The 27,432-nt window shown below is 37.8% G+C and overlaps 2 protein-coding genes across 2 annotated transcripts in view; one reads left to right on the plus strand and one right to left on the minus strand.

Moving 5' to 3' along the window:
- The window catches only part of LOC145480659 (gonadotropin-releasing hormone II receptor-like), a 125,091-nt gene that overhangs the window by 14,950 nt on the left and 82,709 nt on the right, over nt 1-27,432 (minus strand). The window lies entirely within an intron of this gene.
- On the plus strand, nt 15,273-27,336 carry LOC145480646 (gamma-aminobutyric acid type B receptor subunit 2-like). Its single transcript, XM_081458925.1, has 17 exons — nt 15,273-16,379; nt 16,736-16,870; nt 17,442-17,612; nt 17,844-17,945; nt 18,081-18,140; nt 18,884-19,075; nt 20,000-20,233; nt 20,350-20,413; nt 20,893-20,976; nt 21,800-21,950; nt 22,614-22,734; nt 23,827-23,934; nt 24,241-24,363; nt 24,670-24,853; nt 25,293-25,447; nt 25,961-26,137; nt 26,851-27,336. Exons 1-17 carry the CDS (start codon nt 16,107-16,109, stop codon nt 26,908-26,910), a joined length of 2,394 nt encoding a protein of 797 aa, XP_081315051.1. The 5' UTR covers nt 15,273-16,106; the 3' UTR covers nt 26,911-27,336.

Here is a 27,432-nt window from a genome sequence, read left to right on the forward strand (position 1 = left end):
CTTGAATACCTCTATCATGTTCGTGTAAAAACACAGTTTAAATTCGTACAAATTAAATAGAATCATTTTACATGTTTCTATTTAATATCACCAGCACTTCTGCTATTTAATGGATCCTTCTCTTGGAAAGCAAATTGCCATTTTGCAACATTTCAGGAAGTTCAATATGTCCTTCTTGTTGAGGTGGTTACTGTTGAATAATTAATTTGGTAAGGTCTTGATGTAAAGTCATAGTTCACGTCAAAACGTGTTTTGAAAACTGCGTAAGACAGCCAAATAGAGGCTGTTTGTTGGCGAAGAATACTGTTGGCGTTTTAATTAACATTAAAAAAGAAAGCAATAAAAAAGCGGAACCTTTTAAGGTAAAACGAAACAAGATAGGTTTACCTTTGCGTTTAGGTTTTTTCACCTGCTTTGAATAGTTAACAGTGGGAGTTTGGTGTTAGTCTGAATAGTCCGTTTTTACATATTTTATAATCAAAATTTTACATTTCTAACACTTAATTATTTGTATTTGTAATAGAATCGAAACTCCTTTTCAGAGTGTGTGTGTGTTTTTTTTCGTTTTTTTTTTTTTTGGGGGGGGGGGCATTTCAGTTTAGTTTTAACCCCTGAATTATGTCCTGTAGGTACATGTATGAATCAAGAGATTTTCAGCGTAACAAAAGGATGACTATATCGACTAATTTGTTATTAGTATATACCACACAAGTGAATAGTACTTTTCGCGTACGCTGATTGGCTAGCTCGGAGGTGATTAGCCAAGTACTATTCACCTCCGAGCAGCCGAAGAAAAACAAAATGGCTTCCCTTTCAAATAAAGTTACTCTTAAACCGTAATAAAGTTACCCTTTGGTCCGCTAGTTATTCAGCTTGTGTGGTATATACTAAAACAATCATTCACCTCAGTGTCGGGGAAAGTGGTGGATATTTACCTCCACTTCGGTGAATAATTGTTAATTAATCTAAGAGAGTCGCATTAGGGATAAAGTTTACTTGGACCATAACAAGTGACGATAATTTCCTGTAAATAGTAGATTTACCGAAAAAAAACCAAAACAAATAAAACAACAACAACAACACTTTTGAATCAACGCTGTTGAACTTTACTTCCTTCTTCAGTTTTGTGAAATCATGTTCGCAGAGGGAGATGACCCCAATTAGCAAAACATACCAACAAGAAACAAACCAACAAAATAGAACAAAACAAAAATGAAAATTTCATAATATCAAAGAAGCTATTTGCAGAACCTTAAGTTTGTCATGTGTGAAACGGTATCCGGTCAGAGTCTATTTATTGTGAAAATGATTTTAATTTTCATAAAAAAACAATTCAAGAAAGCCCAGCATTTCTTTGATGGATCAATCTTTTTACTCGATCGGGCTTCCGTAGGGAAGCCCGAGTCTAAAAATTCAAGCCGTTTTGTCTTGGTCGCCAATCCGCGGCGTTCCTAGCGTAGAGCGTGAAAACTGGGGATGAGAATTGCGACAACTTGCTTATCGTCTGCTCGCTCTTCGTGAGCAGCACACTTTATAGAATGTAACCTCGTTCTCAGGCTCTCTCTCCTCTGCCTCCCTTTGTAGCTGGGAGAAAGACCCTGGTTGCGGCTGGTCACGTGACCACCCAGAACCTGGGTGGTAAAAAAATCTGTTGGGAGGGAAAGGTGGCAGAGTGTTTTGATTGTTGCTGTGATAAACTTTATGGGTTCCAAAATATATCTTTGAGTAGCGGCTAAAAACTAGCTGCTCTATTGGGGGTCGAAGACGAATTTTTACCGATGAAAAATAGCATATTATTTCCGCGTCTTCAAAATACAGAAGACTTTCATTCACAAAGAAATTCGGCAGCCGAATGGAGCACAAACTTTTTGACGGTCAGCACATGTAAAATGTCACGTACCGAATCGAACTGAAACCAGTGGATAAGTCTCATGAATCTTTGAACTGGGAGGTATTTTATTTTCTTCTTTGGGCGGTATCTTTAACAGCTGGAATTGAAATCGAAGTGATACTTCAATACACTGGATATATATATAAATATATTTTTTCTGACCTGTGTGAAGCTTAGAATAGGACTGGAGAATTTCAAAGGTGTATTTACCCGTATGTGGTTAATATAGCGATGACCAGCAATCGCCTTTCTTTCGCTTCAGTTGAGATCGACAAAAATTGTGGTTTTTTTTAATATTATTATTATTATTATTATTATTATTATTTTAATTTACAAACAGTTTACAACATGTAATAAATATCTACTTACTTAACAATATATATATATATTTGTTAACCTAATTACTTCACAACTTCACATAAATCTTTAAAAAACGTTTAAAACAGATCTAAAAAGCAAAATTGTCTCTAAATTTTCGACCGCCTTCTGCGGTCTTCTTCAGAGAATGATGATTTCGCGCGATTCACAGAATTTTAATAAGCTGGGACGTTATTGTTCGTTGCCCCCTTGGGAGGCAACCAGTGACGCGTAAACCCTTGGGAAGGGTGCTCTTTCATTTACGGAGTTTTTGTCTAAGAAAGAGTGTAAGGATTCCAGAAACAGTCTTTTGTTCTTGCCGCTAACATCTGTTTCAAGAATTTTGGCGTAAAAACTCCGTAAATGAAAGAGCACCCTTCCCAAGGATTTACGCGTCACTGGTTGCCTCCCAAGGGGGCAACGAACAATAACGTCCCAGCACGTTAAAATTCCGCAGAAGGCGGTCGAAAATTTAGAGACAATTTTACTTTTTAGATGTTTTAAACGTTTTTTAAAGAACTATGAGCACAGATCGCTCCAACAGTTTTATTCACATAAATCGATGGGTTAGTAAACGTAAAAAAAAGAGAAGACAAGAAAAGTAAAGCAAAAAAGACGAAAAATAAAAAAAAAGTTACAAAAGAAATCTAAATATAGTCTTGAACTTTGTAATGTTGTTATTATGAACAGCAATTTCCCGTTGTATATTGATTTTTTTCCTCTTAGAAGCGTGAGAAAACTGTCAGAACAAATCTTTTTTTTATATATATGGAGTACTTTGCTATAAGAAGTGAGTAATTCAAGGAGTATAGGTGTTCTCTATTGTCGAAAATTCCGCACAGAATCATGCTCTCTGTTAATGCGACATTTTCTTTAGTTTTGCTAGTCCACCATGTTTGGAATACGTCCCAGAAGGATAAAGTTAATTGACAGCGCAAAAGCATATGATCTAAGGAATACCTGTCAGCGAGACATTGTGGGCGTATGTCATCATCACATCATCACATCATGACCTTTGTTGGCCATGGAAGAATATTATGAATAATTTTATATTGAAACGTTGTTTTTATGTCACTTTTTATCTAGAAAGGTAGTTCGTACACTCTGTGAATATTATCTTGAGTAAAACCATATCTAATAATTTTGCTCTCAGCGGTTGGGGAGAGGAAGACTTTTTTTAGCATAATAGAGTAAACGCTTTTAGTGGAAATTTTTGTTGTCTTGGTTTCATTTTCCGCTACGTGCGAAGGAGTCCTTTTTATTGCCAGCTTCCAAGGGGCCGGCACAGAATTAATTAAGCCGAAATAAAGAGTGAAAAGGGTTTCGAGATGAAATTTTTCAGAGAAAAGATTGAAAGGAAGGAAGTTACCGCTATTGCCGAGATCTTCAACCCGTAGAAAGTTTTTTTCTAACCAGCTTTTATAAAAGGGTGCTTTACCATCTATTATTAAAATTGTTCGTTGACTCTACCCCGGTAGAAATGTTTGTGTCACAGGTCGTCACGTGACGAGCCACAACCGAGGAGAGAGAGCCTTGGAACGAGGTTGTACAGAATGCTGTTTTTGTAAAGAACGTTTTGCAAAGAATCATTAAATTGTATACCCTCATCTCACATACAAAGATGTCGAGCGCTTTCGGAACGAGTGGGTTCACGAATTATTTAGCTTGAAAGCTAGCCAAATAACCAAAGTTCCTTCTAGTTCTCACGAGATAACGAATGAGCCACATATGGTTCAAACTATGAAAACGCTGACAAAGCTATGACTACTGAGACAACAAACTATGATGTTAAGACAAAAATCCACAACCTTCGTGAACAAAACTTCGTAGGCGAGGGAAACAACCTTTTTCTTTCCACACAAAGATTACTACTTCAATATGCAGTACTTACACCTTTAGATCCTAACACGGAATTCTCTATGTATATTGCATTACATTACTTGCATTACGGCACTTTCACTACTTTTACAATGCAATATTTGCACTACTTACATTGTTATACTTTCACCAGTGAGGCAAACAACCTGCAATTGGATAAAAGGGGTACTCAACGAAGCAACTTGAATCATTTGTAAGCTTAACTTATACTTTAAACATCCTGATTTTTTATTTGTTTTATTGTGTTCAATACTAGTGAAGAGTATGATTTGATATTGCGGTACGAAGCCCGAGTAAGCGCTCTTGTAGCATCTAGTTCAATCAACGCTACAATAGTGTCATCAAACTATTATTCGTTCACATGATATGATCATTTTCCTGACATTATAAGTTACAATAGCACGAGGCAACCTGTTTAAACCCCTTTAACATCATTTTAACTTTATATAATTTTAGCTGAAAAGCTAGGAACCGGCGCGCAAGAGGTCGCGCAAAAAATGAGGAGTGGCGTGACTTGCAACTGGTTCCTCAGATTACCTTAGCGAGTCCTTGACTTAAATTGAGGAACGTGTCGATTGATAACCTTTTTTAACTAAAATGTCCTGCAACTGTTGTTTTGAACAATCTCCTACGTAAGACGCTGAAATGCCACGGGAGACCTGATCTTTCATACGCGAAATCATGGGAACCACATGCTGCAAGACGACGGCGTTGGTATATACTTGCTGCTATCCTCTCTCTTTAAACATCAAAAAGTAACGTGTTGAGCTTGCTCTAAAGTCAAGCTTTTCCTAGCTCTGGTTGGGGCAGAAACAAGCACGTGTCTTCTGGACAGACACGCTTCCGCTGTCTTGTGCTGGTAGTTGCACTATATAAAATATTCCGTGGCCTTTGAGGCTTCTCAATCGCTTTCGTAATCGACCCCATATTGAAGTCAACCTAGCCTGCGTAGCAAGCGTTTCCGTGGGGTTTGGAAGCAAAGAAAGACCGAGGAACGGGATTTTCGGTGTGTTGTCTGCGCGGAAAATAGGGCGAGAGCCAAAAAAAGAAAGAGGGGGTTGGGAAATCCTCCCCCTCCCCCCTCTTTTACTCGCTCCATTTTTCGCGCTGTAATTCTTTGCTCCCGAACCCCACAGAAACGCTTGCTACGCAGGCTTAAGTCGACCACAAGTTACGTTTCCTTGACAGTTCTGTCCCCAAGGGATATTCATGGCAACTCTGATTGGTCGAAGCGCAGTGACCCGTTTTTGGTGGCTTACTGATTGGCGCCAATCAAGTAGGAAAAGCGGGTACTGAATAAACAAGACGGAGGACTTTTCTGAACTCTAAATAAACATCTTCAGAGGCGTTTTTGAGTGCTAAGAACTTAGAGGAATTGGGAGAAGGTATGGCGCAGTGGTCAGAGCGCTCGCCTCCTACTAATGTTGCCGGGTTCGATTCAGGCCCGGTTGCCATATATGGGTTGATCTCGCCTTGCTCTGAGAATTTTTATCCAGGTTCTCCGGTTTTCCTCCCTCCACAAACACCAACACTCCAAATTCCAATTCGACCAGGACGGACCCGAATGAAACCCAGCTAAGGCTAAAATGGCTTCCTCTCTTAATATTTTAGTTTAATTTATTGTAATTTAATTTATTAAAGTTGGATGTTCACGTGACGCCATTAAGTTTACCATTTTGGGTGCGCCAAGTTGGATTTCACTTCCTTCTCAGAAAGTCAAAACATAATGTAAATTGATGAAAAAAAAATTGATCCAAAATAATAATAGAATGTATAATGTAACAATTATGCCATGTTTTTCAAGGAAACAAAACTGGCGAAAAAAAAACCCGACGAATATTGTGAAAAGACGACATTTTGCGTTTGCTTCGGGTCAGAATGCGTTTGCCGTGGCAATGTATCTTCTTACTTTGCCTTTGTGCCAACGAAACCGCCAGCTAGCAATGACTTTGCGGTTTGTGTTGAAGTTCAGTTAAAAATATTCGCATAGCTTTTAGAGTAAAATAAACTATCGTTACTTTCAAAACTTGAACAATTTTTTTAACTTTTGAAACGCCGTCGGGCATGTATATTGTTATTTAAATTAATTTATCGTTTACGAGTCTTACACTGATCCGGTTACGGCGTGGTTCTCACTAAAAAAAAAAAATTCAACGGAAATCGTCTTGAACGTCTGCAAACAGAAAATCGAATTTAAGATAATTCCCCGAGTTGGTCAAAGTGACAATTGATCTATGATTTCTACAATTTATGCCAAGAAATAGGAACTAGTTATCATCAGTTGTTTAAAATTTATACAGACAAATCTGCTATGTAAATTGAAAAGGACTCTTCGATTGTGTGTTGTATTTCCCGACTACTGGAATGTATATCTGATGTTTTCAAGCTTAATTTTGTATTAACGTAAGCTCATGTGAAAGAAGAACAGACGAAGGGATGACAATTACCAAGTTACTGGGCGCCTTATCTTAACCATAACTCTCGGAGAACCATGGCAACACCCGGCCTTTTAGAGCAAAGCAACCACTATTCCAAAATAATAAAGCTTTTCCACCTGTCTACAGTATATATAACACTATATTTTGTTGGTACGTGAGTATTAAAAATTCAATGTCATTTAGTTTGAACCTAGTTAGCTCTTGAGTGAAATGTTAGTGCTTTTTAATATTCACTTTTTTGAAGCCAGCTCTCGTTGTATTTTCTTCTATATTTCTGAGTATGAAGTGCTTTTGGACATATCGACATTAATGGTAAGAATTTTTCAAGATCAGTCCTATCATTTTAGAAATCTAGCAAAGTGATATGGTTAAGCATGATTTCAGCTCCTGGTTTGACTGACATATTTATTTTTCCTCTGGCTCCTACACAGTAATTTTGTCTAGGAGTTCAAATTACCTTTCAAAATTTACATGTGCGTGACTACTTTGATGGAAAAAAAAATGATGTGAACTCGGATGATGGCTGATTTGGAGTTCACTCTTGAGGATGTTGTCTGACTTAGCAGTGAATACATGTTAGGAAGTAAAGGTATCACTACTGGCTCCTCTCCAAAAATTTGCGCGTTTTGGAATAAATGTGTTGTTGCTTTCTCATAAGATGCTACTAAGGCGATCGTTTTGTTAAATTAAGTTCGACTGGTTTTTTCATCAAACTAAACTTTTAAATTCATAAATGGTTTAATGCAGTCAAACTAAATTGAAAGTTCTTTAATCGCATAATGCAAAGAAAATGTTTAGTATAGAACTGTTTAAGAGATAAATTGCTTTGAATTAAATTTTACATGGCCTTTGCATGGTTGTTCGACGCTTACGATTTAGAACAGAAAACACAAATGGCAATTTAAAATGACGACTAAAATTTTCGCTTCAGGGTAAAAATTCCTTTTAGAGGATTTCTCGTGCGAGCAATATGTATGAATGAGAAGAAAATACCTTGTTCCTAACCATCTGCCACTCACGTAAGATTAACCCTGTTATAGTGTCCCATGCAGTGTTAAATCTCAAGCAAATGGGTCATTAGTGCCTAGCCAAGATAAGAATTGAAAACAATAACCAAGTTTATTGTTATCCCGAAGAGAAGAGAAGCGCGGTAACATGGTCAATTTCGAGCCTGTCACTGCTGGGTTTGAGAGAATTAACATGGAAATTGATAGATGTTTGCATAACACGTTAAGAATACCAATCAATATCTCTTATCAAGGACAAAAAAAGTTCAATTTTGTTTTCATTTGAGATCTCGCCGCCGCGTAGAAAAGGACTATGGTCTACATAAAATTGCAATACTCCATCCTAGGTTCTAGCCATACTTGATAAGAAGATGTTAAGATATACGATAACCAAGGTTTTCTATTTGCGTAATTACTAATCCTTCCCGCGCCTTTCTACCGCCTCAGGCACTACTCTCTTTCTCGTTCCTGACAAACTGCTAATTTTTTGAGAGGTTAATGTATACAAATTGGTTAGTTTTTTTACCCAGTTTAAAGGGTTGAAAGTTATGTGAATGTTTCGATCCGCACTTCTGAAGTCCTCTTCCATGTTCCCCGCATGGAAGCCAGCATGAGATGACAGGAACAGCATATGGCACAAACAGATGCACAATGTGACTTCATGAAATCCTCTTCCTGCGTCGAAGTAACATGTGAGTCTGCGATTCGTGACAATTTTAACGTAAAAATTGCTATTCCCTTGGACGTAGTTTAGTCTTGTATTTAAGTGCCTTCGCTTAAGGCTTAAGGCTTCAGCAGAAAGGAAATTCTGTTCCTTCTTGCGCATGAAAGGACGATTTGGGCGCGTAGTTAGGTGGTACTTTCCCACCTGTTGTAAAACTGAACTGAGAAAAATTTACATTTTAGAATAAATTGCTCCTTATAACCAATGTACTATAAATTAAAATTACACTCTTGTGGAATCATGCGGTTTTATTTTTTTTTTAATTTCATCCTGAAAAGCTCGGCATATACACGTTGACGCACTTTAGTATTTCAACAGATTGTCATCTCAGCAAAATAACTTATGAAAAGACTACTGATTTTTCTCTTCATTTTGGAAGTGATTTCCCTTTTCATGTTTAGGTAGACTACTTAGTAGACAGATAGAGTCGCTGAGAAATCCTGTCAATCTCCTCTTTTTTGGAGGATTTATATGTCTGATAAATTTAAGTTTACTGACAGATAAACCTTAATAGCGATATTCGGACATATCATGTACTGCTCCAGTGATAAAAATCCAAAATTTTGAATTTTTCTTTTCTCTTTCACTGAAACACCTGCAAAGAACCGGAAGAGATAGAGAGAGAGAAAAATAAAGACTAGACTTATAAAACCTTTGATCATAAATGCCTTCTTACGTGCAAAATATTTACCTTTGCCTAACGGAAACAATATTCCACTAATTTTCAAGACTTCCTGTTGTCACGTTAACCGATTGCAGAATATAAAATTTGGCTTAACGTCACTTGGAAGCTATAACAGTCTCAGTACATGTTTATTTGCCAATTTTTCCATCAATAAATTACGAAGTAACGGAAGCCATTATCAACTAAATTCTTTGTCACATGACAGCAAAGTAGATTATGTTTAAACAAAATTATTTTCGATATCCGCTACCTCCAGGAATAACATGCAAATCTTTTGCAACGGAAAAGCGGCCTTTTATCATCAAAAAAGTTGTATGCATGCAGAATTCGATCTTTTTTTTCACAGATTGACGAAGGCATGCGTGAAAGTAATCTCCGGACTTGAGCAACCAGGAATCAGCATTCACCATAATCCCTTCCCTCTAGAAATGAGAAACAGAGAAACAAAGCTGGGGTCTTTTACATCAAAGATCTTGAGACGAACCAGTAATTTTAATTTATTAAACCAAACCCATTAGATTAAAATATAAATACACTCTTTTATTTTTATATAAGAATATAATATATTTTATAAGGATATCGAGGCTGAAATTTGCGAAATTTAAAGGATATTTTAAGAATAAAACCGAGGCTGAGATTTTGAAAAGGTGATGATTTTGTGTGTTGAAAATTTGAGAATAAAATACGATTTTATGTTTTTTACTAAATCGTATAAAATTCGTTTTCCATTCAAAACTTGCCAAAAAGCCAACAAAACAGCACTAGCCTTATGTTCGATACTAATAACATTTCTGCAAGAAGTTATATGCGTCATATCAAGCTTTAATGCCCGCAGGCTGGCTCCAAAATTACTTTAACACCATCCAGACACAAACTAAATTCGAAAAAGGAAATGCCACACGCTATGATCTAAGAATATGCACGAGAATATTTTCAGCCTAGCATCGGCAGAAAAATAAGAATATTCAGTCTCGGCCGGAAAAACAAGATTGTTGTAAAAAAAAAGGTGTAGTTCTTCTTAATGTTTCCATTCATGTGTCTTTATACTAAGCCAAAGAGCTGTGACAGTTGTAGTTTTGACACTTAGAGTAATTATTTTCTAAAAAAAATCCTCCTGTCCTCTGGCTTTATTTCGAATAAGACATCTTGACGACCATAAGTTGTTTTCTGAAACTTGAGACTGGGTATAAGACTTCTCAACCAAGTAGGTTCTGTTTGATCTCGCCGATAACCTGTGCAAGGGTTCAGTGTTTCCTAGCGAAAACCGATTTTATAATGTGCTCGCCTTTAACATCAAATATAAACACAAGAAATAATTTTAAGGCAGAGTTGCACGGTCATACATTAATCATTTTTTTACAGTAATTTAGAGAGCCGAACGGACTGCAAAGTCCTGCTAGTTTTGTAACTATGACTCTCTCACAATTCAGTTCCAAAGTAAAATAATAACAGCAATAATAATAATTAAAATTATTTTTTTATTATCATTTTTAAAGAGGCTAATAGGATATGATAGTATTCCATACAAACATCTGAAGTATGAAATCGCTATCCGTAAAAGTTCCTTAGATAAACTATTTTGGTTTTATCCCTTCAGTATTTACTCTTTTGCAGCGAAATTTCTGAGTGTGCCTTGAATGGAGAAGAGGTATTTTTGAATTTTGGAACATTGAGTTTGATGATAGACGCTTGCAGAAATAAAGATCTAGACAATAGCGACATCGGTTAGCGGCATCGGTTTGTTCAGTTTAATGCATTCCTTGTTTTGTTCGGCATAACACGTTTTTAACACAAATTTCGAATGCTCGTTATCAGTGTTATCTTTAATTTTCGGTAAGATAAAGAATGTTAATAAGCGGCAAAAACAGTTAATGGCCCCCAACATAATTATTCGCGCGAGGACTAGTTGAGTGATAAACTGAAATCTCATTGGCTATTATTAAGTTTATTTCTTCTTTGATGCGTTTATTAAATGTAAACACAGAAGTGCATTTCCTAACTATGACATACCCAGGGAAATTTTACAAACTGAGCTGACGCTATTTAACTGCAAAAAGGGAAAGAGTTAAGTACGCAATATCGTTGAAACGTGACACCGCTTAATGTAATTATTCAGTTTTGCCGCTGTTTGCTAAAACATAAAATACAAACGTCATTCACCGTACATACCTTGAACGTAAATAACAACACAATTCAGCGAAGCACAAGAAAACGTCTGTATTGAAAAGTCGGTAGGTTATCTTTCAATGCCACTTATTTACTTTTTCACAGCATAAGGCGCGTTTATATATTTCAATGAATTCAAAATGTTAGGTTGATCTTAACCGGCTAAGTGTTCGCTAATGCAAGCAAAATGGGATTTAGCATTTGAAATATCAAACGGCATGTTCAACCGGTAAAATAATAACTTTGCTGTCTAGCGGCTCACTGAAACGACAATATGAAATTTCCTTCATAGCGTTTCTGGTTATTATAAAGTCTTTTCACCAAAAGAAACGTACTGGTTTGGCTTCAATATTGACAATTCTAACTTGAGGTCGTAAAAAACAAAATACACCATGTTTAGATACTCATTCCATTAGCTTTGTACGTATTATGTATTTGTTCAAAACGAACAGCCGGCAGATTTCAACTATCTGGGAAGGTTTCACCAGTTGTAATTAAGTGGTAAGATCTTCCATGCCTTTCATGCCTGTATACTCCACAATGACGAAACAACGACGCAAACCCAACGACAGTACAATAGAAACTAATTTTGCTACAATATGCTATGAGCTGGCCACAAATTATGCTACTGACAATTTTATGTCACAATTTAGTTTTTATTAAGTTAGTTCGGATTTGTTTTTTCCATTAAGGAATAGAGATTCTTAAAAAAAAAAAACGGGCAGGCGAATTCTCTCTTTAGCGAGTTACTAATAACATGGTTAAGGACATGTTCATTAAGAAAAGCTTCCTACAAGCTGTCTCGAGTATTTAAATCTTTATTTCATATGTACATGAATTGAATTTGAATTATTCCTCATATCGATTATATAATATGCAATATATTTTTCCTAGATTCATCTTTCAAATTAAAATAGTTTTCCCTAATTGCGATTCTAATTTTAGTCTAAGCATGCAAATTTGAACTTAATATTAAACTGAATACAATATTACTATTTGCGCTTTGTAAACTTTTAACATTTATCAGTAGTATAATAGGTCCCGTCGACAAAACGCATGAAATGTTTTCCGTCCACACTATGACGGAGAAATTTGAAAACGCAACAATCACCGGTCGTTTCGGTTTGTGTTGTCACATGCCGGTCCATCGTGACGTCATCGTCATCGTCTTGTTCAGGAGACGACGTAGCAACAATAACCACCCTCGAGGACGCAAACGGCGTGTCTCTATCTACCGAATTTGAGCGCGCGAAAAATTTGATGCCTAATTCTAACCATTTTCACTAGAATGTTTACCGGCGAAAATTAACTATTCATGAGGAGTTATACACTTATGCGTTTTTTATGAAGGAGTGTTCTCTAAACTCTGGCAAAACACGTTATCATTCCCATTTTGGAGGTAAACTTTGAATATTGTAGTGCGTCCGTTTAAGAGCGAAGAAAACCAAGTGCAAAATAAGAAAAACAAGTGCAAGCTTTCAATGTTTTAACCAGGCATTATTTTGAATGGTCATAAGTCTTGACTATTGCATGCACATAATACTTTTTTACAATTAAGTGCACAGCCGGAGAGATCTTTAGAATATAATTCTTTTTGACGGCACGTGTAATTCTCTAGTACAGTGCTTTGAAAAAAAAAAAAAGAAAAATCAGCCGTGCAAAAATCGCGTGACAGCTTATCACGTTTGAGATAAAACCATGAAGTTTTAATTATTCAACCCACCATCTTTTTGGGATAAATTTCATTTCATTCCCTTCCATCTTTAACGGTCTTAATTATTGCAAGGGACCTCATGTGTAATTGTTTGTTTGCGAATGGCTATAATGCTGTATGGATGATGTGTGGATGATGTATGGATGATGTCATCTGCCAACAGGTGTATTAGATTAGAACAATTTAATTTTAATTATGATTGTAGGTTTTTATCTAAGTATGTATAAACAGGTATTTTTATCGCCCCCTCCTTTGTTGCAGTGATGGGTATATCCCTTTGCAGGACCCCTTCTTATGTAGCTGTAGATGTAGATGTAGACTACCATTTAGGCTTAGCTCCACATTGTATGACGTCCTATATTATTTTATTTACACCCCACATGTCTTACACATTGAACAATAAGTAACGTTATGTCATACAGACTGAATTTTACTAAGTTTAGCGGTTGGGTAAAATATATTTAACACAAGCTGAAATAAGCTCGCCGACCACTTCTATAACTCTTAAAGAACAGTACGTCTGTCTTAGAAAAGCTCATGCATTCTCTGCCGGAAATGAAAGAAAAGGAAAATTTGCACTTACGTTGAATTAAGGGAAGTCGAACTAGCAATTTTCTCGCTCCGTTTATCAATTAACATCTAAGAAATAGACCCTTCCTTAAAACGGCCACGATTACTGATATATCTATATGTATCTTGAATTTTTAGTTAGCATATGATGAATGTAGAACTACTCTGTAGAAAAGTCATCATCATCATCATCATCATTATCATTATTATTATTATTATTATTATTATTATTATTATTAAAGATTCGCACAGCTATTGATGATTTTGAAGCTGGTTTCGTCATTGGCTCCGGGCAACAACAAGTTGCCTAGGGAAGCCAAGAAACACCCCTTGTTTGCTTTTTCTCTTCTTTCTACATCTCCAGCACCTTTCTAAGAATTCTTGCCGACCCCAACAATGCACATCTCTGGATCAGTCCAACAGGAATGCCCACCTCAATGGCTCTCAGATTGTCCTTCAATCTCAGTGGTATTGATCCCAATGCTCCCACTACTATTACTATTACTATTACTATTATTTGTCGTCCAAAGGAAGCATATCTTTCAACAGTTTTTTTCGATACACTTCCTTTGGACGAAAAATTACGAAGAATCATTTGGCGGAGGTACCCCGGCCGGATAAACAAAAACAACGATTCTTCTCAGACTGCAGTGTCTCCATCGGTACATAGAAAGTTGTCTATTTGTTTGGTCTTCATGAATCAACGGAAGACAATGACAGATATTTTTAGAATGGGTGTACAACTTAATTAAAAATGTTTGAAGCTAAACTGAGCTGCCGTTACGTAACTTAAAAGCCGCCGGATATTAATTGTTTCTTTTCCTTCCTGACAATTTCTTTATACAATCGCATTCTTGCCAAAACAAATGTCTGTCGTCTTCTCGCAGGTTAGATTCTCGCTCGTTCAGCGAAAACAAGGCTAAACGACAGGGTAACCTCCGCATGGTTCCCCCTGGCAACTGGAAGTTGTTAAGAGTTTTTTCCTTTATTCTACGCTTGTCTCTCTCCCGTTTGTTTATGTATCTTTAATTATGAACCACCAGATACACGAACTTCACCAGGTCAGTCATGGCAGTAAATATTGTGGCACACCTTAGACTGTAGTGTGTCTTTCTTAGTTATCAAAATCCGTGCGGAATCGCAACTCAAAACCCGGCCTTATATTGATAAAACATTTAAAACTTCGACAGCCTTCATGAAAACAGCTGCCCTCTAATTATCATTTGATTGGTATGCGTTGCCTTCGAAGCGATGTAGTCAATATATTTTAGTAAAAGGCTTTAGGCAAAATGGAGTCTTGACATGATTCGCCAACAAAAGCATTATTCACTTCGACAGACTGGGCAACATTTATAGAACAAAGTAACAGGAGCCTTCTTTTAGTTTCTTCGTATTTGAACAGATCAATTTTCTGCGACTTTGTGATTGGTCTGATGTGAACCTGAAAGTGTGAACGTGTCCCTGCCTTTGTTATTTTTAAGACGTGAAAACATATTCGTCTTCTATTAAGACGCGAGTATCATCACATGTTCTTTATTAAAAATTGCTTCTAAAGTATCCGCTGTCTTCATATGCATCTGGCTGTGAAGTGCACTGGATGATTAAAACAGAGTGAAAAAGAGATTAATATTTGGGTCCGGGCTTCCAAGAGATTTAATTTTTCTCGCAAACTAAAGAAAAATGCTAATTGGTTTAGCAGTCACTTTTAGTCGGTTTATCTTCTATGACTGAAAGGTAAGTGTTTTTTTAGTCGAGGATTCAATAATAAAGTAAGTGAAGCTAGATAGAATTGGGAAACAAACACGATTGAAACATTTTTGTCAAACCTTGATCAACGGCGAACTGGAAGACAATACATCACTAACTGTTATCAGTATTCTAAAATAAACGCAGTATGAGTCGAGCACGAACATCATTTTGGTCGCGTTATTGGCAATGCATATTAAACTAGCAGTTGATGGTTCAATAAAATAAGACAATACGGTGGAAACTCCTAATTTTGAAGAAAATGAAAAGATCACAGTTCTAGTGTGTGTGGAATAGCTTATATTTAGTGAAACATATGGATCCGGCCGAAGTGGTATCACGTCTATTATATCCATATTCAAAGAGTAAATCATCTTTGTCAGCAGGCGGCTGGGTGATTACCTTTTATAAGCGGGCCACGCAGAGAGGAAGAGTTCGGCAATAAACATAACTATTGAATGTTTCATTACAGCACATAGACGAGGTGGTTTCATTAGATGTCGATGCATCTGCCAGAAACTAAGGAACTCAGAAGAAAGATTAATGAAGATTTTAACGTCCGCCGGCAGTCAGTTTACGCGTTATTAATTTCAGCTGTCAAAGAGAATTTACTGTGAAAGAAAGCCCAAATTGCTGTTTAAAAGGCAACAATTAGTCGCAGTGTTGTGTTTACACCGGTTGCTTTTAATTGCTTTTCACTGGCAATCACCCGCACGATCGATATAATCCAGTGCAACAAACAGACCTGCAATGTTCACGTTTTCCTCCCTTCATATTGTTTTAGGTAAACATTTTGTCCGGACCTGCAATGACCTACCTACACAGTTGGAGATTCGCGTGACATCAAAAAGGAAGCGATAAAACTTTGAAAAAAAGATTGACGTATTGAGTTCGAACAGGACAGCACCAGAGTAGCACTCTCTCTGCAAAATGGATTTTGCTTTAACAAGATGGATCGTCACATTCACATATTTTGCCGCACAAGGTGTTATCCGTCTTCTTGACGCTGTAAGCTTGCCGCCCGACAACTTCACAACGCGAGGAAGGCCTTTGTACATAGGATCAATGGCGCCAATGACTGGAAGGAGATCTTGGTGGGGAGCTGGCATTCCACTAGCCATTGAGATGGCTTTTGAAGACATCAACAAAAGAAGTGATATCCTGAAGGAGTACAAGTTGAGCCTGATCCAACGTGACACGCAGGTAGTTCCATATTAGCCCTTTTTGTGGTTAACTCTTCTCATTTGGAGTACAATGTAATCCAACGTGGATGCGAGACAATTTCTGGCAAAAACTACAAAATTGCTTGAGTTGCGTGACTTGCAGGCAGTTCCATAGTAGCCCTTTTCATATTTAAAACTTTTCTCATTTGCATTACAATGTAATCCAACTTGGATACGAGGAAATCGAGCGCAATGAGCTTGCGCAGAAATTTTCTAGGCAGATATCTATCGGTAATGATGATGGCAGTTTTGAAATGAAAAAAATTATTTGAGTATATCATATTCTATTTTTATTTCCATTTTGTTAAAATGTTCCATTTCACTCTTCATCGACAGGGTAATACTGGTCTTGGAAACAAAGTATTCTACGATTTGTTGATGGAGAAGCAAGTCCGTCTCATACTCGGTCCCTCCCGGTCAAACGTTGCCGAGTCGGCTGGAGCTACTGCAAAATACTACAATATGGTTCAGGTCTTTGACACAGTTTTACTTGAAAACATTTTTAAATGCACAAGTCCATTACACATTAGGTTGGCTAATACCATGCCATGACACCAATACCATGACAATACCATACCATGACATTGAAATAAAGTGATTCACTTTTCTATTTTATTTAAGTTTAATGATAAAAAATACTTTCTTCTAAGTAACATGCATAAGGACTAACTAGAGTGCAAGAGCTAAACTCAACTGAGACCAAAAATAAAAGGGCTTTCTCCTAAAACTGTATTATTATTTTTTCGCCTCACTCACATATTAGGCTTGTTAGAGACATAGAAATTGTAATTTCTTCTTTTTGATCAGGTCCTATCTTTTGCCAAAACATTCATCCCTGAGCCTGTATCGACATTCTTATGTAAATTTAGACGCTGGTCATCCTTGGGGATGAAAGTTTTAAGCCAGAAATATAATTTGGATTGTCTTGTCATAAACCAGCTAAAATTCGTGGCTATGCAGGTTGGAGATCATGAAATGTTTTCACGCTAAGAAAATAAACTTTTTTACTTTATTTTTCATCAATTTTCTATTCTTCCCACAGGTTTCTCCATCAGCAGCTTCCGGTGAGCTATCACAAAAAGATGTCTTCCCATACTTCTTTCGAACGGTGCCAGCGTTATCCGCTGCTAATCGTACATTCATCACCATTGCCAAAAAGTTTCACTGGAACAGAATAGCTATACTGTACCAGAGTAGAGAGCTCTTTGCATCCGTAAGTCATTTTGGGCGATGTTGACCGTGAAAAGCAATCTCGCCCACTCCAGTTATATTATCATTTTACGAATTACAAGTTACTAAAGCCATTAAACTATAATTTTTCCTTGGCTGTGTCAAATAAAGATGAGGGTATTTTTTTTTTAGAAAATTTAAAAGCAAAAAGGATGAAAAAGAAAACACTGACATTGATATTTACAACGTTTATACCGTGTTTTATATGTTACAGGCAGCAACAAGTCTAAGAGAAGAATGCCACAAGAATAACATTGAAGTGATCTCTTATGGAAGCTTTTTGTTGGATCCGAATAGCCAAATAAAACATCTTAAGGTACGTTAAGCATTGATATAATTTCGCATTTAACAAGCACTCCATCGCAGACGTTTTTCCCCATATAATTCAACAAGTTCGTGGTCATTTTTTTCTTTGGCAATCTCCAAAACTTACTATACTATGTTTCCACAGGATATTGATGCAAGGATCATATTTGGTTTCTTCAGTCATTCAACCATAGCAATGTGCGAGGTAACAAATCATCCAAAGCCATTTTCTAGGAGGTATATTCCCAGAAAAATTGAGTGGGGGTGAACGGCCTCCTTAGCAAAACCCTTACCCTATTTATGACCAAAATCTGCAATTCTCCCTACCCCGCCTACTTATGACCTGAAAAAGTAGCTTCTTCTAAAAGAAGCATACCCAGTTCAAGACTACAGTACAACATCTATAACCTGTTTTTGACCAAATGGCCAAAATCAACACCCTGTTTATGACCAAAACGGCGGAAAACCGTTATCTTTCGGGGCCGCACATACCTATATGGCCCATTTAAGGGAGTTCCCCCCTGGGCCATTTTATATCCTAGATGCATCATTAACAAACTAAATTCAATCCAATTCGTTTCTTTATTTACGATATAAAGGGCATTTACACACATTTTATAGGGTAAAGTAGTGAAAATAGTAAAATGTTAAGAAGTATTAATTCGTAAAGAAATACAATGTGAGCGGTGGCCAAAGTAGCAAGAGCTCTCTGGTTGGACACCGCCACGGTCAAGGAAATTGCGGCATGAGAAATTAATTCAGCTAAGCTACAGTAAATTACAACTAACATACACCTCATTTACACTTGTACAGCAACAAAATCAAACAGCAAAGTAAAACATTGCAGTAGAAAAATCAAGTTTGATTATTCAGAAGGTAGCATTTGTACAGTCTTGTTAAAGATATTGTTGGGCAGGCGCTTAATTTTTAATTCTCTACTCCTGATAGATTTACAAACAAAAGATGTATGGGCATAAATACGTTTGGGTAATTCACACCCCTGATAAATATGGCTGGTGGAAACGACTTTACCCCGGGTCTACCTGCACCCCAGAGGAAGTCAACGAAGGAGCTGAAGGGATCTTTTACGTAAACTATATGTGGCTCAGCAGCTCACAAAAGACAACCGAGGCTGGTATGGTGAGTGACTACGCGCAATAATCGAAAATTAAGGGGACAGACTGTTTTATTTACCAGCAAAACTACAATCAACCCTCTCTTTACTTAAATTGTTTATTGCTCTTTGGTTCTCAAGCGCGGTGCAAGGCTAAATGGTGACCGATTTCCGAAACAACGTACGAGCACCGAAAGGCGAAAGCTTCGAGAGGGTCCGAGGCCATGCTTCCCTAGGAAATGTTTTAGATTGTTCGGATTTTAACGTCTTGAAGTCCCGTTTCCTATGTTCAAGAGTTATTGTGAAAAATCTGACCAAGTTTCATGCGTGTACACTCCTCCGTTTTTAAATACAGATTAACTAAAAATGGTTTTCCGGGGCTTTCGAGAAACGGGCCCCTGGTTCGGAAACATGCCGAGAATGACTGAGGAGATCGTGTCAAAGCTACAGACTTTTATAAAAAAAAAGAAGAGGTCTGCGCAGAATCAACCGTATTTTCTGCCCGCTTCCACAATCAGTAACTTGTGGGAGATCACAAGGCAAGCACCTGTTGAACAACAGATTATGAACAGGAAATGGTGGACAGCTAGGCCATACATAGCCCGAGATGTTAGTCATCTTCCTCCCTCAGCCTAAACCAGGCATTCACGTTGTTAGGTTGAGGGCGGGAGATGTCTGACATTTCAGACTAGGCAGTAAATAAATGGGTACCGGTGAATTTAATGCTGGGGGTAACCCTGCGGTGGACTAGCATCCCACCCAGGGGGGCAGTAGGAATTCTCCTAGTCTGTTACTGCTTATAAAACCGTTGCGACAGTCGTGGCCCTGTTTTCCTATTAGGCTTAAATATAGATTCAACATTTACCTGGGTCTTACCTACTGGGATAAAGATTAAAAGTAACCGAGACAAAGCGACAAAATAAACATAAAACTCATTTCTTTGTCATCAGACGCCGAAACAGTTCCATTCGAAGTTCCTACAGCGGGCCCAATTTAAGAATTTGAACGACTCAGACTACAAGGGTTTTGCTTATGATGCAGCTTGGCTGGTCGCCCTCGCCTTAAACAGAACCGCCCAGAACCTGGGTCCGAATATCTATCTTGACTCTTTGCCTTTTGGGGACAAAAATTTCTCAGACTTCATGAAAGGAAACCTTTTGTTAACAGAATTTCAGGGAATGACGGTAAGTGTAACTTTCAAATCTGGAAAATGAACATTAATTATTGCGCGCCGGAGTCTGTGAACAAGCACTCTTCACTTAGGTGTACGCGATATTAATCCTTATCTAATTATTTTCAGAGTTTTGTGAAGCTGAATGAAAAAGGCGACAGATCAGGAGTGTTCGAAATCTCTCAATTAATAGGTATGAAATGCTTTAAATATAATATTTGGAAGCTGTTTGCGGTGAAGATCGCTTGAGGACAACTACTGGAATTAGAATCGTCCTAGTATCGTATAAGTTTTTAATTCGTTTCCAGCGCCTTCTCTGTCGTAAAGGTGAGCTTCTCAGTCGGTGTCAAAATAGAGTGAACAAATAAGATGATCATAACAAGATACAGGGGTCTAGGCCCGGGAGGTAAGTCCTTGTGGCCAAGTGATAAGACATCGTCATAAACCACAGACCTGGTCAGTCATAATGGCGCTGGTAATTAATGGAATTTCCTGGAATTTCCCAATTTTTCTTTAGGGAATAAAGTGTCGGTATTAACGGAATGACAACGTTATAATTAAAATACAATCAGGTTGTGTCTTCTAGTAACGAATAACATTAAAACGACTACCAGGTTATCGTGGATTTATAGGTATGTAATACGCACAAAATATTTCCTTTACACCAACCAGGATCAGAGTTTAAAGCCATCTGTAGTCATGATGTACGGGAATCGTCCCTGGTCTTATACCCTGGAGCTGACTTTCATTGGGAAGGTAGAGTGAGATACATTTAGCATCTCTTAATATCTTTAGCCAAGAGAAAATTGGAGCTAAGCTAATTCAAAATCGTTTAGACTAGAAAGTAATTATGACTAAAACTTCCACGAGCTTGACTAGTAAAATGATTGAAAGTTGCTCACTGGAATGCCAAAAAGTTGGTAAAAAATCGCCAAAATTCCAAAAGGTTGCTACCTAAATTTCAAAACTTGCTTCCTAAATTTTTTTATATTTTATGTTAAGGCTATATATTTCGTTCTTCACAATAAATGCTATCACATAATTCATTTGACTTCAAAAGGTTGATAAACATTCAAGAAATTCGTATAAATTGAAGTTTACTGCGACATCGTTCACTTTTTCGTGCTTGATATGTGCTGTAAGCTTACATTTTGCTCAAAAGTTGCTCAGAAAGGCAAAACTTGCTCGTGGTTGCTAAAACTGCAAAACGTTGCTCGAAATGCCAAAGGTTGTTGATAAGTTGCCGAGCACAATCGGAACAGGCCTACTTGAGACAAGAGTATTTCCTTCCGAGTTACCATATTTGCTAAACTGATAAATGCATACGATCGCGAAAGGAATAAATTAAGTATAAAATATCGATACCCCGCTTGCTAAACAAAGTCAAGACGTTCTGCATAAATGTTGCTCACTGATATTATGAACTTGAAGATTTCCATATTGAAACTTTACGTAGAATATTTGAATCCGTTCGTGTCACCAATTTTTAGTTTTTTTAATCACGACTTAACTGGATATGTTAGTGTGAACGGACTGAGTATATTTAACTGCTAATTTTTTTTTCTTTTTTCCTTATAAGGAGGAAGGGCACCTGCAGATCGTCAAAGTGTACATAAACAGTTGAAGACTATGACTATAACCATGTTTATCTTGATGTGTATCATGTCTTCTTTGGGAATCTGTTTGGCTTTTCTCTTCTTGTGCTTCAATGTCAGAAATAGGCGTAAGAGGTACGTTCAACAAAACAATGCTCACGACTTAACAACTTCCTAGAGAGAAGCATTCCGCTACCAGTCCTACACTTCTCATCATTCCATAAGCAATGTCATACACAGGGTATATCCCCGGTGGGGACTCCCTTATAAAGAGGACGGGGGCCGGGTGCTCATCGGAAGTTTTGAAAAGAACCCCTAAGAGGTACTAAGGTCCTGTTTCGTGGGCTTGGCTTGAAATTTCAATACCCTAAAAGGCACCGCAAAAGCTCCGTTTGTGGACCTTATGAGGCCGAACACCCGAAGAGGCTCCAAAACCGGCATTTTTAACCCCTAAAAGATATGACGAACAGCCCCGTGCTTTTTATATGGAAGCCTCCCCCGGGAGTATATCGGGCTATCCAGTTCGCGTCACGTCAGTCATGACATGTTATGCTTGTACTGTCAGGCCAGGTCACTTCACGTCACGTCATGTTACGCCATGTCATATCATGCTGTGTCGCGTCGTGTCATGTCACGTCATGGCACATCACGTCACGTCATGTCATCGTAATCTGATTTATCTTGCAAATGGCATAGCGGCACTCTCAACCTCTCACCTAAAACCTCAATTTCTAGTAGCCCCATTCACACGCCGCAGTGAAAATCTTTCAAATTTCTTGTTTTGTGCTCTATTATCAGACTTATAAAGATGTCAAGTCCAAACCTGAACAATGTCATCATCTTGGGTTGCATTCTGTCGTATTCTTCTGTCATCCTTTTTGCATTCGATGGCGATTACCTCACAGCTGATCTTTGCAAGGTACAGTGTCGCCTGTCATCTCTATTGCAGTATTCTGCTGAGCTCTTAGCAACAAAAGACACATTCTGCTCTCTAACAAACGCCGGGAGTAATTGAGCTTTGTTGCAGTATTGTGCCGTCATGTCGCAAGGATACATGCAAAATGATTGAAACCTCTTTTCATTGTTGGTCCAGTCCTTTATGTAAGAATTTAGCCCGATCACGTTTGTCATAAAGAACGCTGAATGAATTATTGTTTATTGTTTTCAAACGCTGAATATTTGGTTCCTTGAATGCAGTCCATGGACTCTAGCCCACTAACCAGCTAGCTGCCGGGTCTACTGATTAATTTTTTTTAATTAGCTAATTTGTTTTCAGTATTCTTAGTTTACTTCACGGTGATGATAAAGAGCTCTTTCACTCGTCGCGTTGTGTTGCTTAACGATTTCTCGAACTGGCCAGTTGGAATATAGACCTTATCACGGTTTTCGACGCCATTTTGACGGGTAGGTAAAGCGGTTAGAAATTGCAGTGTTTGTATGGGAATCCGAAGGCAAATAACTTTTTGAAAAATCGAATTTTACAGAATTTGCAAATCGCAATGTTAAAATACTAAGTTTGAAGGATGTAGCTAGGCTAAAAGACGCTCAGTTAATTTTCCAATTTTCCTTACATTTGTCTGTACATTTGGCTGGGTTGACACAGTTCACGGGAAAAAAAAATTACAGACCAATGTATGGAAAATTGGCAAATTAACTAAGTGTCTTCTAACCAAGTTTCATCCTTTGAACTTGGTGAATGCAATCTTCTACCCAGTATTTAACACTGCGATTCACAAACTGTGTAAAATTCAAATTTGGAGAAAGTTATTTGCTATCGGATTCCCATAGAAACTCTGTAATTTCTGACCGCTTTGCCTACCCGTCAAGATGGCGTCGAAAACCGTAGTAAAGCCTATTCTCCAACTGGCCAGGCTAAGTAGAGAAGGGCATCAAGCACAGATTTCTTAACTGAAAAGATTATAAGCTCACATGTTTTATTATTATTATTATTATTATTATTACTATTATTATTATTTTTATCATTATTATTATTATTATTATCATTAACTAGGCAAGGGCTGCTACTCTTTGCGTTGGATTCACCTTGGTATTTGGTTCCTTGTTTTCAAAAACTTGGCGCGTTCACAAGGTTACAAGGATAGTCAGCGCAAAGCAAAAGGTATTTACAAACTTTTTTTTTATTATTAATTTTGCTTTCCACTCTTAATGTTCCCATTTATTTCAGTTGACGAGAGACAAAACGTTGAAAGTGTAAACGTTTCGTATTTAACAAATAAAGAAGCCCAAGCCGTGTATTACACTGTGATAAAACACGACGGTCATTTGAGAACGCGAGGAAAATACGTTTTATACTCTAATAAAACATGGGTTTTTGACCAATCAAAGCACGCGCAGGGTCCTATCTCTATTATAATTGTCATTATATTACATTCTACCACATTTATTCGATTATAATATTTTCCAGGTTATCAAAGACTGGCGTCTTTTCGGTGTCGTTGGCGTACTTATTTTCATAGATGTCATATTCCTTTTCAATTGGAATTTTTTGGATCCTCTCCAGATGAAAACCAAATATCTACCCACCTATGTAAGTCTATACAACATGACTTTTGTTTTCGTAGTGTTCCAAGAGTCGTTTGCTCTAGTGTATTTACCCCGCCTTACCCACCGCGGGGCGGGGGGGGGGGGGAGTACTTCATGTGAAAAGGTCAGGGATGTTCTCCGGAAAACGTTTAAATTAAAGCCTCAAAAGAGACGAATCTGGAAGCGCCTCGAGCGTTATTTGACTCCTAAAAGATACCACTCTATAACGAACAGACGGCACTTTTATATTATTACTTCTTATAAATTGATAAACGTTAATACTTTGATTATCGTGAAACCTTGTTTCTAGCACGACCCTGAAGATGACAACATTCTCCATGAGCCGTACATGTACATTTGTGAGGTGAACAACATTGCAATCTGGTTGGGCTTGTTATACTCCTATAAAGGGATCTTACTACTGTTCGGTCTGTTTCTGGCTTGGGAGACCAGAACCGTCAATATTCCAGCACTGAATGATTCTCAACACATTGGTGAGTATTTTGAAATCAATGCTGGATTTGATATAAATTTTCTGGCTTGCTGGTGTCTTGCAATCGAGACCAAAAATTTAAATAAAAGGTTTAAGACACGTATTTCACTTTTTATTAATAAGGATTTAGTTAGTGTGCATAAACAAGCAAAAACTAAAGATAAAAACCGACGTTTCCGTATTTTTTATGACTTTGACAATGGCATTCATGAAGACACCGAAATTTCGGTTTTTATCGTTAGTTTTTGTCTTTAAATGTATTTCACTGTAATGATCCGCTAACCATTTGAACCCAACAAACCCGAAACCTAAGCTTGTAATAGAATGATATCCTATCCTGAGCCAGATTAATTACATAATACAGAATAAATAATTAATTACATAAATACAGAATGTATGCAATGGCTGTTTTTTTGTTTTGTTTCGTTCCTTGCCTGCAGGTATGGCCGTTTACAATGTGGTTATAGCATGTGTTGTGGGGACTCCTGTTGTGACGTTTGTTCAAGACAAGCAGTTTGAAGCATCCTTTATTGTCACGGCTATCTGTATTCTTTTCAGTACGACTTCTACATTGTGTATCGTGTTTGTACCAAAGGTTAGAGTCTGAGAATGATAAGGCTGCAAGACGTTTCTGTGGCTGTGAAAAGATTTGCTGTTCAGTGGAACAAATTCAGAAAATGTTAGTCAGTCCGTCGGTCCGTCAGTCAGTCAGTCAGTCAGTCACTCAGACAGTCAGCAAACCAGAAAAACAGACAGACTGCCTGTCTGTTTGTCAGACTTTCTGTCTCTCTGTCAGTCAGTGAGCCAGTTAGTAAGTCTGTTTGCCTGTCTGTCTGTCAGTCAGCTAGCCAGTCAGTCCGTCCGTCCGTTCGTTAGGCAGTTAGGTTGGCAGATAAATAGGTACACAGGCAGTCAGTTAGTTAATCTGCGAATAAAGCCCCTCTCTCTCCAAACTGGCCAGGATTGATGAGGGCGGCTGTATTCATAGGTTGTCAGTCAATCGGCCGGTTGGTTAGAAAACAAGAAAAACTAAATATATATATATGGCGAATCCTTTTTTAATAAAAGAAATCAATAACCAGGAAATGACCCGTTAGCTTTTGTTCAGATTGCAGCCCTCAGAAAGAGTAGCCAAGATGGCGATTACCGTTTGCGGACGTGCACTATGAGTTCCATGGAGGCTCGAGGTGGTTCCATAAAGGACGCAAACAGATGCTCATGTTCTCGTAAAAACACCACTAGCAATGAAGAAGAGCTGCAACGGCTTAGGGACTTGTTGAACAGGGTAAGCAGTTCAGTAAAATTGAATCAACTAGACCTTGCCGCCAAACGGTTTGTGTGCTGATGGAGTCTGTATTGACAGATTTGGTCTAAGTTCGAATTTGGCCAGAGTCATTGCCTGGTGTTCTTTAGCTAAACTTTTTATTCTCCCAGTTCAGCCTGGTTATCATATCCCGCAGACCTACCTGCGACGTAGTCGTTGGTTGCAACTGACATTATTCAGCGATCTGTTCCAGCGGGTCCCCGACGCATCCGCGATGCATGGATCGCCGACGTACTCAAATTGGCCCGAAATGCAAATCGAACTGGCGCAATTTTGAACCATTCCATCTGTAAATATGGAATTGTGGGAAAAATCGCGTTGTTACGCCTTACATTGCATCCGAAGATAAAAATATTTTCATCGCCGACAATCACCGAGAACCGCCGCGCCGGCTTGCCTGCGAAGTTGAACTCAGCTCAACTTCGCAGGCAAGCCGACGGTCAATGCCTGGGAGAGATTGGCCACTCCCCATTGGGGCTTTTCAGGACCAATGTAAGCAAACAATGTTAAATGTTTGCGGCCTTGTGAGAACCAGGTTTTTCTCTCTACGGTGGGTATAAAACTGTACTCGTGGTGCGTTTTACTATGTCGCACAAGATGGTTTTAACTTTTAAGTCTGTTGATGAAACACTTCTGAATCGTTAATATTCGTGATGCGCGTTTTGTTTTCTTAGCTTCAACAAGAAAAGCAACGAATGTTACAGAGCGATGGGAGCTACAGCACACAACTGTAACAAATCATTACAACAGATTAACGATATGTAATTAGGATAAGAAGTTCGAAATCTGCAGTCAACCGAGGCAAATTTGGTAAATTCCAGAGAAGTTACTACCTTGGACAACATTTTTGTCACCAGACCACCGTGATGTTGTGTTAAGCTGAAAGCTGACGAGGGGAGGAAAGAAAATAGAAACATCAAACATAATCTTACAGTTTAAGAGTCAGTCAAGTACTGTTGACGAAACATGGTACCACGGAATGGACAGCGGAAAGACAAAGCGGCGAAAAAAAGTTATATCGAAGTGGTAATAGAGTTTTAATTTTTAGAAATAAACACTAAAAGGTTAAGAAGTAACAATTTTAATCACAACAAGTAAAAAAAAAAGGAGAAATGGAAGTGTTTTCTTTTAAAAGAATGTATAACAATGTTTTATCTTTATTGGCAGAATTCTTGTGTATTTAAATCATTTTTTCAATATATTAAGAAGAAGTTCGAATACGCAATTAATGACTCCATTTTATGTCTTTCTCATGT

The sequence above is a fragment of the Orbicella franksi genome, chromosome 3 (genome assembly GCF_964199315.1).
Source record: "Orbicella franksi chromosome 3, jaOrbFran1.1, whole genome shotgun sequence".
Classification (NCBI taxonomy): Eukaryota; Metazoa; Cnidaria; class Anthozoa; order Scleractinia; family Merulinidae; genus Orbicella; species Orbicella franksi.

What these genes read in the sequence shown, in the direction of transcription:
- LOC145480646 (XM_081458925.1), top strand. Translation starts at nt 16,107, where the DNA reads ATGGATTTTGCTTTAACAAGATGGATCGTCACATTCACATATTTTGCC. An exon ending in GTAGAGAGCTCTTTGCATCC is followed by an intron (nt 17,613 to 17,843) that starts GTAAGTCATTTT and finishes TATATGTTACAG; the next exon opens with GCAGCAACAAGTCTAAGAGA. An exon ending in GTCAGAAATAGGCGTAAGAG is followed by an intron (nt 21,951 to 22,613) that starts GTACGTTCAACA and finishes CTCTATTATCAG; the next exon opens with ACTTATAAAGATGTCAAGTC.